This window comes from Dipodomys merriami, unplaced genomic scaffold (assembly GCF_024711535.1).
Source record: "Dipodomys merriami isolate MVZ:Mamm:240054 unplaced genomic scaffold, mDipMer1.0.p SCAF_13, whole genome shotgun sequence".
NCBI classification, from domain to species: Eukaryota; Metazoa; Chordata; class Mammalia; order Rodentia; family Heteromyidae; genus Dipodomys; species Dipodomys merriami.
This window is the reverse complement of record NW_027202604.1, coordinates 5,213,731-5,228,925: the sequence shown is the minus strand read 5'-3', so window position 1 is coordinate 5,228,925 and position 15,195 is coordinate 5,213,731. Positions and strand designations below refer to the sequence as shown.

At 54.3% G+C, this 15,195-nt stretch overlaps 1 protein-coding gene across 1 annotated transcript in view; it reads left to right on the top strand.

Annotated features, from left to right (window-relative positions):
• Stab1 (stabilin 1) overlaps window positions 1-15,195 on the top strand; it is a 31,561-nt gene that overhangs the window by 16,168 nt on the left and 198 nt on the right. The window contains exons 26-68 of the mRNA XM_070018591.1: window positions 1,996-2,091; window positions 2,921-3,016; window positions 3,186-3,233; window positions 3,387-3,517; window positions 3,708-3,819; window positions 4,168-4,245; window positions 4,342-4,440; window positions 4,558-4,656; window positions 4,818-4,949; window positions 5,269-5,397; window positions 5,510-5,566; window positions 5,840-5,923; window positions 6,461-6,656; window positions 6,773-6,868; window positions 6,960-7,005; window positions 7,112-7,188; window positions 7,381-7,506; window positions 7,711-7,784; window positions 7,917-7,991; window positions 8,215-8,337; window positions 8,634-8,681; window positions 8,851-8,928; window positions 9,023-9,169; window positions 9,620-9,760; window positions 9,838-9,897; window positions 11,041-11,217; window positions 11,301-11,387; window positions 11,475-11,624; window positions 11,726-11,782; window positions 11,867-12,068; window positions 12,363-12,512; window positions 12,591-12,695; window positions 12,807-12,914; window positions 12,999-13,192; window positions 13,276-13,420; window positions 13,501-13,634; window positions 13,723-13,888; window positions 13,962-14,071; window positions 14,163-14,282; window positions 14,365-14,514; window positions 14,592-14,696; window positions 14,774-14,920; window positions 15,005-15,124. Coding sequence (XP_069874692.1) covers window positions 1,996-2,091; window positions 2,921-3,016; window positions 3,186-3,233; window positions 3,387-3,517; window positions 3,708-3,819; window positions 4,168-4,245; window positions 4,342-4,440; window positions 4,558-4,656; window positions 4,818-4,949; window positions 5,269-5,397; window positions 5,510-5,566; window positions 5,840-5,923; window positions 6,461-6,656; window positions 6,773-6,868; window positions 6,960-7,005; window positions 7,112-7,188; window positions 7,381-7,506; window positions 7,711-7,784; window positions 7,917-7,991; window positions 8,215-8,337; window positions 8,634-8,681; window positions 8,851-8,928; window positions 9,023-9,169; window positions 9,620-9,760; window positions 9,838-9,897; window positions 11,041-11,217; window positions 11,301-11,387; window positions 11,475-11,624; window positions 11,726-11,782; window positions 11,867-12,068; window positions 12,363-12,512; window positions 12,591-12,695; window positions 12,807-12,914; window positions 12,999-13,192; window positions 13,276-13,420; window positions 13,501-13,634; window positions 13,723-13,888; window positions 13,962-14,071; window positions 14,163-14,282; window positions 14,365-14,514; window positions 14,592-14,696; window positions 14,774-14,920; window positions 15,005-15,124 — 4,875 coding nt within the window. The remainder of the gene's footprint in view (window positions 1-1,995; window positions 2,092-2,920; window positions 3,017-3,185; window positions 3,234-3,386; window positions 3,518-3,707; window positions 3,820-4,167; window positions 4,246-4,341; window positions 4,441-4,557; window positions 4,657-4,817; window positions 4,950-5,268; window positions 5,398-5,509; window positions 5,567-5,839; window positions 5,924-6,460; window positions 6,657-6,772; window positions 6,869-6,959; window positions 7,006-7,111; window positions 7,189-7,380; window positions 7,507-7,710; window positions 7,785-7,916; window positions 7,992-8,214; window positions 8,338-8,633; window positions 8,682-8,850; window positions 8,929-9,022; window positions 9,170-9,619; window positions 9,761-9,837; window positions 9,898-11,040; window positions 11,218-11,300; window positions 11,388-11,474; window positions 11,625-11,725; window positions 11,783-11,866; window positions 12,069-12,362; window positions 12,513-12,590; window positions 12,696-12,806; window positions 12,915-12,998; window positions 13,193-13,275; window positions 13,421-13,500; window positions 13,635-13,722; window positions 13,889-13,961; window positions 14,072-14,162; window positions 14,283-14,364; window positions 14,515-14,591; window positions 14,697-14,773; window positions 14,921-15,004; window positions 15,125-15,195) is intronic.

The window sequence follows — 15,195 nt, the reverse complement described above, 5'->3', positions numbered from 1 at the left end:
AGAACCAATAATTTTTACTTATTTTTGTGCTGCTCCTGGGACTTGAACTCAGGGCCTTGTCCTGAACTTTTGTACTCAAGGCTAGAACTCTACCACTTGTGGCACAGCTCCACTTCTGGCTTTTTGGTAGTCAACTGGAGATAAGAGTCTCATGGACTTTCCTGTCTGAGCTGGCTTTAAACAGCAATCTTCAGATCTCAGCCTCCTGAGTAGCCAGGATTATAAACATGAGACACTGGTGCCGGGCAAGCCTAGATCTTTTGTGTGAAGCATTTCAGGCCTAGTGAACCCAAGTTCTTACAGCTATTTAAGAGTATCTGGCCAGGTTGTGTGGCTTACACTTGTAATCTCAACTACTCAGAAGGTAGAGATCAGGAGGATCAGGTTTGAGGCTAGCCTGGGCAAAAAGTAAGATATGATCTCAATAAACTAGGTATGGTGGTGCACAACTACTTAGGAAGCATAAGTAGGTGGATCATAGTTCAACGGCTGGCCTGAACAAAATAGTGAGCCCTACCTCTACTCCCTGCAAAAATGAGTTGAGTGCAAAACTTAAGTGGCAGAATTCCTGCCTTCCAAGCACAAGGGGGCTGAATTCAAAGGAAAGTATCATACACACACACACACACACACACACACAACCTGGGCGCTGCAGGCTTATTCCTATAATCCTAGCTACTCTGGAGTCTGGAGAATCACAGTTCAAAGCCAGTCTGGGCAGCAAAGTCTGTTTGACTCTTATCTCCAGTTAACCACCAGAAAACTGGAAGTGGAGTTGTGGTTCAAAATGGTAGAGCACTAGCCTTTAGCACAAAAGCTCAGGGATATCACCCAAGCCCTGAGTTCAAGCCCCATGGCCAACCAAACCAAACCAAAAAAAAAAAAAAAAAAAAGGCAAGGCCAAACTGGCTGATTTTGAGCCAGCCTCTATGTGGCCCAGACATATATATATTCAGGGACCATGGGGCTCTCTGTCTTTCAATTCCAAACTAGCTCTAAGCCTCAGACACCAGGCCATGAACTATTGGCAGTAAGAACACAGATAAATGTTAAGCCTGGAGCTCCAAATCCCCTTAAGAGCCTTATAATTGCTGAAGACTCGTAGCTCATGCCAGTAATCCTAGCTACTCAGGAGGCTGAGATCTGAGGATTGCAGTTTGAAGCCAATCCAGGCAGGAAACTTCATGAGACTCTTACCTCTAATAAAACTACTCAAAACTCCCCGAAAATGGTGCTGTAGCTCAAGTGGTAGAGCACTCACCTTGAGCAAAAGAAGCTCAGGACAGTGTCCTGGCCAAGACCAGGGTTCATTCCCTAGGATTGGCAACAAGAAAAAGAGCCTTATAATTTAGAACTAAGCCAGTTAAGATACCAGTATATCATGCCTGTAATCCTAACTTCTCAGGAGGCTGAGATCCGAGAATTGAAGTCCAAAGCCAGCCCGAGCAGACAAATCCAACAGATTCTTACCTTCAATTAACCAGCAAAAAGCTAGAAGTAGAGGTGTGGCTTGAGTGACAAGATGCCAACCACAAACAGAAAAAAAGCCAACCAAGAGTTGAAGTCTCAGTATTGGCACAAAAAAACAAACAATTAGAGCTGGGGTTTTTAATGAGCAGGTTGAGTTCCCCGACTTTCAAATAAGAACAATTGACATCACAGCCTCACTAGTCATCTGCAGCAGGGACAGGCCCAAGGACATCAGCATAGGGGAAGAGATCAGAGCAGCTAAACAGAGACAAGTTCTGAGCTGCCATCCCAGGCACAGGCCATGCAGACATCTTCTCATTTGCTACGGATGACCTCAGTGGCCCTGGAAGAACTTGGATTACAGAAGGGCTCTGAGCCCATCTCCCCTCAGCCACAACCTGAGGACCCACTCCCATCTCTCATCTGCACAGCAGACCTTCCAGGGCAGGACTGTTGGAAGGCCTAGCTGGGGAGTGGAAGGCACAGGGGTTGGTTCTCATGGTGTGGTGGGCCCCTCTGTTCCAGAGCCGGTGTACCTGTAAGCTGGGCTTTGCTGGAGATGGCTATGAGTGCAGTCCCATTGACCCTTGCCGAGTGGGAAACGGTGGCTGCCATGGCCTGGTAAGAGGGGTGGACGAGGGCTCAGAGTCCTGGGGAAGTACCTCCAGGGTGGACTCTCATGTTCTCCTCTTCTTCAGTGTCTCTCCTCTTTCGCAGTGTCTCTGGCTCCTGTAACACTGGACATGCTAAGTCCCAAATTCAACCATGTTTCTCTAACCACCAACTGAGGATAGTGTTGCCTTTTTTTTTTTTTCCTGGTGGAAGTACTGGGGCTTGAATTCAAGGTCTAGGCACTGACCCTGAGCTTCTTTGCTCAAGGTTAGTACTCTACCACTTGAGCCACAACTTCACTTCCAGCTTTTTGCTAGTGAATTGGAGATAAAGATCTCTCAGATTTGTCTGCCTGGGCTGGCTTTGAACCTCAGTCCTGAGATCTTGGCCTCCTGAGTAGCTAGGACTACAGACCTGCTTCATGTTTCCTTTTTAGGATTGTAGCTCTGCAAGTGGCCTTTTCCCCCATTCCCTGTCCTCTCACAACTCCAAGCTCCTCGATGTCCCCTGACATCACCCTGCTCCACACCACAGCACCTCCACCTCCCTAAGTCAGTCTAGACCGGCTGGCTCCTCCTGCCTCCAGCGTGGGCTCCTGAGGGCAGAAAGCCTCCTGAGTTTCCTTAGCCCTGTGTTTCTCCCTGCCATCTCCATCAGATGTCCAGTGACCTTGGGGAACAGAGCTAGGTCTACTGAAGGGACTTCGTTGGATGCAGATGTTGAGGGGTAGAGGTAGACAGGAAGAGAGCAGAGGAGGGGTAACAGGGAGGGAGAAAGATGGCAGACATCTTGCTATATACTGAATGGAAGGTTATATCTCTCTGTCCCCACTTCCCAGGCCACCTGCCAGGCAGTTGGGGGAGGTCAACGGATCTGCACCTGTCCCCCTCGTTTTGGGGGGGATGGCTTCAGTTGCTATGGTGACATCTTCCGAGTAAGTTGAGTGCAGACTCATTTGTTCTCTTCCCTGGGCCTGGGCCTGAGTTCTCCCACGTGCCTCAGGAAATGGGGTGGTGCTCGTCAGGGCCCTTGCTAGAGATGGGTTTGAACAAGCCCTTAAATTTACTGAAGCTCATGACTTCTGCTCTTTCCCACCCCACTAGGAGCTGGAAGCCAATGCTCACTTCTCCGCCTTCTTCCAGTGGTTCAAGGTAGAATGGGGAAGAATGCTGGGGTTGAGGCTCACATCCAAGAGACCTTTCTGGATGTAGGGGTGCCACTTATTATTCCAAGAGCCGGAGGTGGGAGCAGGTCATCTCCATGTGCTGCCTTCATCGCCCCATCCCTGCTCTCTATGTACACAGAGCACTGGCATCACGCTTCCTGCTGATAGCAACGTCACAGCCCTGGTGCCCTCCGAGTCTGCCATCCGCAGGCTAAGCCCTAAGGACCGGGCCTTCTGGCTGCAGCCAAAAATGCTGCCAACCCTGATCAGGTAGGATAGCCATACTGGAGCCCGTCTTGGGAGGGGCCTTTTGGAGACCTTTCCTTCTAGGCACCCAGACCTTTCCTAGAAAAAGGGAAGGAAATTGAGTCCTCTCCCTTATTTAGGCCTGCCCATTGGGAAAGAATTGTTCCAAGGGTCTCTGTTGGTTGCACTGACCTTGAAAACTGGGTCCCCTCAGGGCCCATTTTCTCCAGGGTGCCTTCTCTGAGGAGGATCTGGCCCAAATGAGCGGGCAGAAAGTGGCTACTCTGAGCTCTACCACACGTTGGGAGATTCACAACATCAGTGGGGTACGAGGTGAACTCTGGGCACAAGGGACTAGACCTGGGAGGGAGCTTGAGTGATCATAGGCTCCCTGGGCCTGGGCTCCTGGGGGATGAGATTGGGGTTCTTAGACCCTGCCCCACACTGCAGATGGTAGTAGGTCTTTGGGCCAGCAGCAGTTGTCTGGTTATCTGTGTCTGCATGCATATCTTTCCTTCTCATGGCAGGGTGGTGGTGGTGGTGGTAGTGGTGTGGTCCTACTGAGGGTCTGTGTGCTCACCTGGTAGAGCCTGAGTCTGAGGCAAGGCTGGGCCTTCCTCTCTCAAACACATACCTGTACCCACCTTTGCTGAGCTCTGCCTGCTCTCTTCCAGAGGGTTTGGGTTCAGAACGCTAGTGTGGACGTAGCTGATCTCCTGGCCACCAATGGCGTCCTGCATATCATCAGCCAGGTATGGCAGGAGGAGGGTATAAGTAGGGACCCCCTCCACACGTTCCATGGGCCAAGAGGCAATGAGCAACCAAGAGACCCTTGCTTTATATTCTAGGTCTTGCTACCTCCACAAGGGGATGTGCTGGCCAGGAAGGGGTTACTGCAGCAGTTGGACCTGGTACCTGCCTTCCATCTTTTCCGGGATCTGCTGCAGGTAAAGGAGGCTGGTGAAGGGGGCATGGCTGCTCAGATCGAGCAGGAGTCATGCTGGCTCTCAACATCAGGACTGAGGGCTGACTTGCCCCTCCCCTCCCTCTACCCCTGTGCCTAGCGCCACAAACTGGTGTCCCAGATTGAGGCTGCCACTGCCTATACCATCTTTATACCCACAAACCACTCCCTGGAGGCTCAAGGCAACAGCAGCAGCCTGGTGAGACCACTGGGGTGACTGAGGGTGAACGGTAAAGCGCAGAGTATGAGTCTCTCATGCCAAGCAAAGGGAAATAGTAGGGATACCAGGATGTCCAGGGCACTTGGGAGGCCTGGAATCTGCCCCCCTCAAACTGACTCCTCTAACCCTCCCCTCCCCAGGATGCAGACACAGTTCGACACCACGTGATCCTGGGGGAAGCACTTTCTGTGGAAGCCCTGAGCAAGGGGGGACACCGAAACTCCCTCCTGGGCGCTGCCCACTGGCTCGTCTTCTACAACCACAGCGGCCAGGTTTGATGGGGCAGGGAACAAGGAGACCCCTCTCTGGGGTTCTGTTCTAGAATGATCCCTTCTCTTTGCAGTCTCCTTACCTAGAAATCCCCACCCTCTGCTCCATGGAGACCTCTCCCATCCTTAAACCTACCTCCTAGCACTGGAGTGTGCCCTAAATTTCAAGGGCAAAGGTGAGGCTAGGCCTTGGATAATGCCAGCCTCATGGGGTAGCTTAAAGAGCAACAAGGGAGAGATGTCCCAAGTTGGAGTACTCCTACGCACCAGAGTGAGGGTGATGGAGGGGTAGATGGCTCCATTTTGTTGTCGTACTTCCCAGCCTGAGGTGAACCATGTGCCAATGGAAGGCCCCTTGCTGGAGGCCCCTGGCCAGTCATTGTTCGGCCTGTCGGGGATCCTGACAGTGGGCTCAAGCCGCTGTCTACACAGCCATGCAGAGGCTCTGAGGGTGAGTGGCTGGTTGGCCTGCCTGGTAGGGAGGAGCCTTGGTCAGCCTGCCAGGAGGAAGGGTAGGGGATTGAGGCTCCTATTCCTGGACCACCTGACATCCTGCTTTCCAGGAGAAATGCATAAACTGCACCCGGAAATTCCGTTGCACCCAAGGCTTCCAGCTGCAGGTGAGGCTGGGCTTGGCACAGCTCTATCTCTGCTTCGCTGCCTCCCATCCCCAGGTGCAGCCCTGCGTGCAGAACTCTACTGACACAGGCAGCTAGCTACTCTCTGGTCCGGGCTGAGGCCTGGTCCTGTCACCATGCCTCATGAAATCCATCTCTCCTGCTCATGCCTGTCTCTCTCATCCATTCTGATCCTTGCAGTCCATTTGTCTGTCTCCCTCATCACTGGCCTGGACTGTGTCTAAGCTTACTCCTCCTGCCTGTCATTGTTTCCAGGACACCCCCAGGAAGAGCTGTGTCTACAGATCTGGCTTCTCCTTCTCCCGGGGATGTTCTTATACCTGTGCCAAGAAGATCCAGGTTTGCTCTGAGATGCCCCCACCCAGAGGTGGCAGGACAAAGTGGAGTGAGGGATGGGGGTAGAGGGATGAGGGGATAAAGGGATACTGGATCAATTTGAAGAGCAAAGGAGGGCTGGGTCTCAGGCAAGGCCAGCAAAGTGAGTGGCCTGAGGAAGAAAAGGGGAGATACATGCCAAATACAAGGGCCATCTTGCCTATGATCCCCCCCCTTGAGGAGTGAGGACGGGAAAGGGGAAAAAGAACTCCCCCAGAGCTGGAGACATCCATCACCAAGTTTCGGGGCCTGGCTCTGCTCCTCAGAGGGGGATCCATCTGTGCCCACCCCTCTTCGTTTCCCTACTACTGCTAGGGGAAGGATGTGGAAGCATTCTCCATGCCCCTCTGATTCCAAGTTGTTTTGTTCTCTGGCTCTGGGGACCTGAGCTCCTCCTTACCACTTCCTTGCCTCTGGCAGTGTACTGGCCTGAGCCAGATCCCGCTCCCCTTTCCCCCTTCCTCCCTCTCCCTCCTCCATCCCATTCCCCTGCCTCCACAGGTACCTGATTGCTGCCCTGGCTTCTTTGGCATGCTGTGTGAGCCATGCCCTGGAGGCCTGGGGGGCGTGTGCTCCGGCCATGGGCAGTGCCAGGACAGGCTGCTAGGCAGTGGGGAATGCCGCTGCCAGGAGGGCTTCCACGGAACAGCTTGCGAGATGTGTGAGCTGGGCCGCTATGGGCCCACCTGTGCTGGAGGTGAGGCCTGGCAGGGGCAGAATGGTGGCATCTTGGACAAGAGCAGGCTGGGCATCTTGGGCAGGGCTCGGAGGGAGGCACTGAATAAGTCCTGTCTTCCCTTGTTCCATTCCCAGTGTGTGACTGTGTCCATGGGCTGTGCCAGGAGGGGCTGCGAGGGGACGGAAGCTGTGTCTGTAACGTGGGCTGGCAGGGTCTTCGCTGTGACCAGAGTGAGTGGATCCTCAGAAGTGGGGCGGTAAGGAATGATGGGAGAATCAGCTTCTGGTCATATGACCAGAACCTTCTTCCTCCCACCCCCAGAAATCACTGCCCCTCAGTGTCCTAAGACGTGTGACTCCAATGCCAAGTAAGTGAGCCCAACCTGAGGCAGGTAGGCTTAGCGGGGGAGAAGGGGAGGGACTGGGCACAGAGCAAGCTGGGCTCAGGCTGAACTGCCGCCATTTCCCCCCCAGCTGCGTACAGGTGTCAGATGGAGCTGTGGTCTGTGTCTGTGCGGCAGGATACACAGGAAATGGCAGCTACTGTTCAGGTCCCTCTATAGGGAGGCCACGGTCTTCACTCTGAAATATTGGGGGTGGCTGTCCCCAAAAGTTCCCCTTCACTGTCCCTTCTGGGTTGGGTGTTACTCCTTTCTCTGGCATCTGCCTTTCTCTCTTGCCTTCTTCTTGGTCCTCCTCTGCCCCACTGTTCCTCACTACCTTCTGGGACCATCTAATCCTAGAGGTGGACCCCTGTGCCCATGACCATGGGGGCTGCTCCCCCCACGCCAACTGCACCAAGGTGGCCCCAGGACAGCGGATATGCACTTGCCAGGATGGCTACTCAGGAGATGGGGAGCTGTGCCAGGGTGAGGCTGGGTCCCCGAACATGGATGCATGTTGAGGCGAAAGAGTCCGTTTTCAGTGGTGTGATGCAGACAAGGAGAGGTTGAAGGGTATACTTGTAGGAACTGGAGCCCAGAGAGGGGAGGGGATGGACACTGAGGGTAGATTGACCAATGAGTGGAGGGGACACCAAGGGCCTCTCCTCATCCCAGTGTCTCTTCCTCCAGAAACAAACAGCTGCCTTGTCCATCACGGGGGCTGTCACGTTCATGCCGAATGCATCCCCACAGGCCCCCAGCAGGTCAGCAGGACAGGGCTGGACACAGGGGCTATGTTGTTCTCCATAGGGTTGGGGCCTCCCAGGTCTGGAGTGGGGGATTGACCCTTCAATCCAGGACCTTAGCAGCTCTTGGCACACCTGATTTTGGGACAGGTCTCCTGCAGTTGCCGGGAGGGCTACAGCGGAGATGGCATCCAGGCCTGTGAACTTCTGGACCCCTGTTCCCAGGTCAGCCAACACATCTCTCAGGGAGAGGAGAGCAGAAAACCCTCCACATACCCCACAGGATCCCCAAGGGCTTCATATAGTAGGCCTTCCTCCTGTCAAGCACAAGTCTCGCTAGTGGGTTAGATCTATGGCTTTGGAGGCTGGGCAGAAAGCTTTGTGGCTTCTTCCCCAGGGCAAGAGGGCTGGACACCACTGACATTTCCCTCTTTGGTCCCTGCCTCAGAACAATGGGGGCTGCAGCCCTTACGCTGTGTGCAAAAGCTCAGGGGATGGCCAGAGGACGTGCACTTGTGACACAGCCCACACTGTGGGAGATGGACTCACCTGCCGTGCCCGAGTTGGTCTGGTAACGAGGCCCTGGTCTTCCCCCTGACCCTGATCCTGGTCATGCCCTTGGGAGCTTGCCTAAGATCCTAGGTTCAATCCTGATTCTTGCCTTGGCTTTGACCTTCACCTCTATTCCTCCTGGTCCTGACCTTAGCTATGACACAAGGAACCAATCCTGCTAGCTCACACCCCTGCCCCCCAGCTTTCCTTTCCTCATCTCTACCTTAGCCAGACCTTGGGCTACAGGTGGCTAGAATAGGCACCAGCCCCTGAATAGGAGCCACCCAAAATCTAAGCTGATCCTTGCTCCCCTAGGAGCTCCTACGAGACAAGCAGGCCTTATTCTTCAGCCTCCACCTCCTGGTGAGTAGCCAGCCAGCTCCTCCGTGACCCAATCTGTCTCTGGTCCTCAGTGTTTCCATCTGGTCAGAGGGTTAGCTAGTCTGACCTCTCAGAGTTCAAGTCTTCCCTAGGAGATCAGCTGAAGCCCTAAGTCATCCCTCTGGCACTCAAGCTGTTTCTCTTACTCCAGGAATACAAAGATCTCAAGGGTGATGGGCCTTTTACAATCTTCGTGCCACATGCAGATCTAATGACCAATCTGTCAAAGGTACACCGTTGGAGAAGGGAGAGCCCTCTGGTGGTGGACACTGCAGGATAGAAGCAGCGATCAGGGATCCTTATTCCCCTCATGACTACTCTAGGATGATCTGGCTCAGATTCGAGCACATCGCCAGCTTGTGTTTCGCTACCATGTGGTTGGCTGCCGGCAGCTGAGTAGCCAGGAGCTCCTGGACCAGGGATATGCCACAGCACTCTCTGGGCACACACTACGGTTCAGTGAGAGGGAGGTGAGCCAAACCTCCCCTCCCCCCACTGCTGGTCTGTACCCCTGTGGAGTGCACCCCCCAGTCCCACTCAAGGTTTACCCTGCCTTGCTTCCACTCCTTTAAGGCACAGTGGTGTGTGTGTGTGTGTGTGTGTGTGTGTGTGTGTGTGTGTGTGTGTGTGTGTGTGTGTGTGTGTGTGTGTGTGTGTGTGTGTGTGTACATGTACTGCAATGCAAGGGAGATGAGTCTGGTCTAGATCTTGCTCATAATTTGAGCCTCCAGCTCCAGGACTCCAGAGCCAAGTTGGCACCAGTCTCTTGCTCTTGAAACCCCCAGCCAAACCTTGTTCCTTGCGCTTACTTCTGTGAGACACATCCAAATTCTACCTTGTGCTTTGACTCCACCCCTATCCCAAGCCCCACCCACAGCTCTTGAGCACCCCACCAATCAGCTTCATGCCTCCCTCCCCAGGGCAGCATATACCTCAATGACTTTGCACGGGTGGTGAGCAGCGACCATGAGGCAGTGAACGGTGTCTTGCACTTCATTGACCGTGTCCTGTTGCCACCAGATGTGCTACACTGGGAGGCTGATGCTACCCCAACCCCTCGGGTATGACTGGGCCTGGACCTGGGCCTGGGCTCCTCCCTCCCTGCCTTACCTGGTTGTTCATGAGTGCTTTTCCCCAGAGAAATGTCACTGTGGCTGCTGAGAGCTTCGGATACAAGATCTTCAGCCGCCTTGTGACGGTACTGTTCCCACATGGATGGGCCTTTAAGTGTGTGCAGGCATGCATGAATGAATCCATGAATGAATTGCCTATGTGGAGGGCCTTGAACACAGGTCATGTCTGTGTGCATGAGCTTCCAATGTGGACACATGTGCTTGTGTGAGCTTGCACACTTGTCCAGTGTGCACAGTGGTACAAGTGTTTATGTGCAACTTTCCCTGCCAACATGCCTGTGTACCATGCTTCCCCTTCCCCCTGGTTTTACTTTCTGTAGCCTGAAAATATTAAATGGAAAAAATCCTAGAAATAACTTACAAGTTTTAAACAACTGTCCCCGAGCTCTTTTGCTCAAGGCTAGTGCTCTACCACTTTGAGCCACAGCACCACTTCCAGTTTCTGGTGGTTGATTGGAGACAAGTCTCACAGACTTTCCTGCCTGGGCTGTCTTTGAACTGTGATCCTCAGATCTCAGCCTCCTGAGAAGCTAGGATTACAGTGTGAGCAACCAGTACCCAGCTTTAAAAATCTTTAAGTAGTTGCACAAAGAGGTTGCAACGCAACAAATCAGTTTATAAATACAATACACTTTGATCAATACATCCTTTATATCATTATCTTCCATCTGTCCCAATCATACCCAGACCTTCAAGTTACATGGTTCCGTTTTCACATGTACATTGACTATAATGATTGTATTGCCCACCCTTCCTCCTTTCAGTTTTCTGCCTTCTGCTCCTTGACTTGACAAAGTATGTTTCAGCTTCCTGCTATTCCTTTTGTTAAAATGTTAGTTGTTTAGAGCAGTTACATTAAACAACCCTTATTACAATGTATTATTGTAATTGTTCTATTGTTTAAGAGTAATTGTCCTATGTAAGAGATTAACAATAGTAATCTTATAAGATTACTATTACAAGTCTATAAATTAAACTTTATCATAGGTATAGAAAAAAAAGGTCAATTTATCAGTTTTAGTACTGTTCATGGTTTCAGGCATCCATTGGGGGTCTTGGGATGTATTTCCCATAGATGAAGGGGACTACTGTCTGCTGGAGATGAATGTGGCTACAAGGAAGGCTGTTTGGGTCTCTGGAGCCCTTTCCTGGTCTCTGTGTCTCCCCTCCAAATCTCTCACTGCTACACCTGTGCTCCATCACACCAGGTGGCTGGCCTCCTGCCAATGCTTCGAGATGTGTCCCACAGGCCCCTGACAATGCTGTGGCCCACAGATGCCGCCCTGCAAGCCCTGCCTCCTGATCGGCAGGCCTGGCTGTACCACGAGGACCACCGTGACAAGCTGGCAGCCATTCTGCGGGGCCACATAATCCGCAATGTTGAGGTGGGTACGTGGCCAGTTACTGGTCCCCATTGTCTCCAGCTTACCCTGCCTGCCCAGCTCCTATCATGGCTCCATTTGTTCAGGCCTTGGCATCTGATCTGCCCAACCTGGGCCCACTCCGAACAATGCATGGGACTCCCATCTCCTTCTCCTGCAGCCGTGCCCGGCCAGTGAGTCTGGGTAGGAGGGAAGCAGGAAGGGCAGTGTGGGGCTGTAGTACCTAGGATACCTACATCCTCCAATCATTTCCTCTACAGGGTGAGCTCATGGTGGGTGAGGACGATGCTCACATTGTTCAGCGGCACTTGCCCTTTGAAGGTGGTCTGGCCTATGGTATTGACCAGCTGCTAGAGCCACCTGGCCTTGGTTCCCGATGTGATCACTTTGTGACCCAGTCGTTGCAAATGGTGAGGGAAGGACACTGGCCAAAAGTGGATGGGCAGGGCCCAAGCCTATCTGTCCTGTCTATTCATCTGACTTTATACATGTTGGCCTCCATCCCTTCCAGGGCACTTGCAGTATCTGTGGGCTGGAGCTACCCTGTCCCGAGGGCTCATGGGAGCAGGTAGGGAGTTTGGAGCTGAGGTGGGGATTGGCTAGGGACAAAAGCAAACTGGGATTGACTGTGGTCTGTCTCCTCTTGGCCCAGGGCACCCCTGAGGCGTGCTGGCGCCACTACTCCAAGTTCTGGACAACCCCATTGCTGAGCTCCTTGGCACTTCGTAGCGCCTGGGTGCGGCCCAGCCCCTGGGGACAGACCCAACGCCTGAGCAGGGGCTGCTACCGCAATTGTGTCACCACCGTCTGGAGGCCCAGATGCTGCCCTGGTCACTATGGCAGTGAGTGCCAAGGTGAGCATCCTGAGGTTGCAGGCACTGCTGACTGGTGCCGCTAGCCCCCGAAATAGCCAAGGCAAGGTTTCAGCCAGTCCCCAAGAAAGGGTAGTGGCATGCTCCAGGATGGGGAAAGCTGGGCACTGAGCAGACAGAGGAAAGATGGAGGCTTTGGATGGTCTCTTGGCTTGGTGGCTTGTGTGCTTGGAACTCTTTGAAGAGCCTTGGCTGACAGAGGGTCAGGCTGGGCTTCATGTGTGGGTATCCTGATGAGCCCCTGGTTCTACCTTACTTCTGCTACTCAACCTGCAGCTTGCCCTGGTGGCCCCAGCAGCCCGTGTAGCAGCCACGGCGTGTGCATGGATGGCATGAGTGGCAGCGGACAGTGTGTGTGCCATTCGGGTTTTGCTGGGATAGCCTGTGAACTCTGTGCTCCTGGTGCCTTTGGCCCCCAGTGTCAAGGTGAGGCTCTCCCCACCCTGTCCCGTTTTCCATAGCTGGTGGGCCAGTCTTGCTCTTCCTGACCATTCTTCTTCCCAGCCTGCCGCTGCGGCCCCCACGGCCACTGCGACGAGGGGCTCGGGGGGTCTGGCTCCTGCTGGTGTGATGAAGGCTGGACTGGGTCACGCTGCGAAGTACAGCTGGGTGAGTGGAGCTTGTGCTTGCGCTCCTGCTGCACACTTGCATGAGGGTGGGAGGAAGAGGTCCAAAGGACAGCTACTGACCTGGTCATGTGGGATGGGCCCTGGGGCACAGAGCTGCAGCCTGTGTGTGTCCCGCCCTGTGCACCCCAGGCTGTGTGTCGTGGGAACAACAGCTGTGAGTGCAGCCTGGGCTATGAAGGCGATGGCCGTGTGTGCACAGGTAAGCGGGTGCATGTACAGGTGGGCGGGCCTCCAATAGGCTCAGTTTCCTGTTTCAGCCACTCCCTCCCGCCCCCCCCCCCAGTGGTGGATCTATGCCAGCACGGGCACGGTGGCTGCAGTGAGCATGCCAATTGCAGTCAAGTAGGCACAGTAGTGGCTTGTGTCTGCCTGTCTGACTACGAGGGTGATGGCTGGAGTTGCCGGGCTCGCAACCCGTGTCTGGACGGCCACCGCGGGGGATGCAGCGAGCACGCAGATTGCCTGAACACTGGCCCGGTAAGCAGGGGGAGGAGCCGGGTTGGGGATGCCTCGCAGGTGCACCCCTTAGCTTTTGTAGGACACTCCTTGTTCTCCCCCAGAACACACGGCGCTGCGAATGCCACGCGGGTTATGTGGGCGATGGACTGTTATGTCTGGAGGAGCCCGAGCCGCTCGTAGACCGCTGTCTGGGCCATCCATCACCCTGCCATGCAGATGCTGTGTGCACTGACCTACATTTCCAGGGTGTGCTCCCCTGCCTACCTCCAGAACCTGGTTTTACCCCTGGGTGCCAGCTGGCTGATCATGCATCCTCTCTTCTACAGAAAAGAAGGCTGGTGTCTTCCACCTTCAGGCCAGCAGCGGCCCCTATGGCCTGACCTTCTCAGAGGCTGAGGTGGCTTGTGGGGCCCAGGGAGCTGTCCTGGCCTCACTCTCTCAGCTCTCTGCTGCCCAGCAGGTGTGTGGGATCTGGAGCGGGAGCCACACCTAACAGGATCTATGAAGTTGAGCCTGGGTCTCAGCATTTCCTCCCGCTACCCCTACAGCTGGGCTTCCACCTCTGCCTCGTGGGATGGCTGGCCAATGCTTCTGCTGCCCACCCTGTTGTCTTCCCAGCGGCGGACTGTGGTGATGGTCGGGTGGGTGTGGTCAGCATGGGTGTACGTAAGAATCTCTCGGAGCACTGGGATGCCTACTGCTACCGTGTGCAAGGTGGGTGCATTCCACCAAGCCCAGCTTCCTGCTCTGCCCCTGCCACCAACCCACTGATCTGCCTTTTCCACAGATGTGACTTGCAGATGTCAGGTCGGCTTTGTGGGCGATGGGATCAGTGTGTGCAATGGGAAGCTGCTGGATGTACTGGCTGCTACTGCCAACTTCTCCACCTTCTATGGGGTGTGCAGGGGCTCACCTTAGGCATAAGGGGAAGGTAACTGGGATCCCCAGGAAGGAAACTTGCCACAGCCCTATGTTCCCACCCTCCCAGATGTTGCTGGGCTATGCCAACACCACCCAGCGAGGGCTTGATTTCTTGGACTTCCTGAATGATGAGCTCACCTACAAGACACTCTTTGTCCCTGTCAATGAAGGCTTTGCGCACAATATGGTAACAGCAGGGGTGTGGGCACTGCAGAGCCCCAATTTGCTCTCTATAGGTGGCTTAACCCAATAGATCTTGCTCTGCCCAGACGCTGACTGGTCCAGACCTGGAGCTGCATGCGTCCAATGCTACCTTCCTGAGTGCCAATGCCAGCCAAGGGATCTTGCTCCCTGCCCACTCAGGTCTCAGCCTCTTCATAAATGACATGGGCTCTGACAACAGTTCTTGGGCCCCTGCGGTGAGTCTGGTCTCTGTCCCTACCCTGCTGGCTTAGCCCTCACTCACCTTCAGGGTCTAACTCTGGTTTTCCTGCAGACTCCTGGGGCAGTTGTGGTCAGCCATGTCATCTTTTGGGACATCATGGCCTTCAATGGCATCATTCATGTTTTGGCCAGTCCCCTCTTGGCACCCCTACAGCCTGTAAGTCCACGGAAGGGGAAGGCAGAGCTGTGAAGAGCCACCTTTGGCCAGGCCCTCGACACTTTCTTCACTTGTAGGAGGCAGTACTGGCACCCGAGGCACCGCCTGTGGCAGCAGGGGTGGGAGCAGTGGTAGTTGCTGGAACGCTGCTCGGGCTTGTGGCTGGGGCCTTCTACCTGCGCGCCCGAGGGAAGCCCACAGGCTTTAGCTTCTCTGCCTTTCAGGTAGGGTTGGATTAGAGGGCCGATGGAATGTGAGGTGCTTTGACCTTGCTTGCAGCCCCTCACTCTGCTTTTTTTTTTTTCCAGGCAGAAGATGATGCTGATGAAGACTTCTCTCCATGGCAAGAAGGGCCCACCAGCCCAACCCTGGTCTCTGTCCCCAACCCCATCTTTGGTAGCCATGATGCCTTTTGTGAGCCCTTTGATGTGAGTGTGGTATGGGTTTAGGGTGTGGAAAGGGGCCCTGGGACCTGGTGCTCCCGTTTGAAGATGGCCTA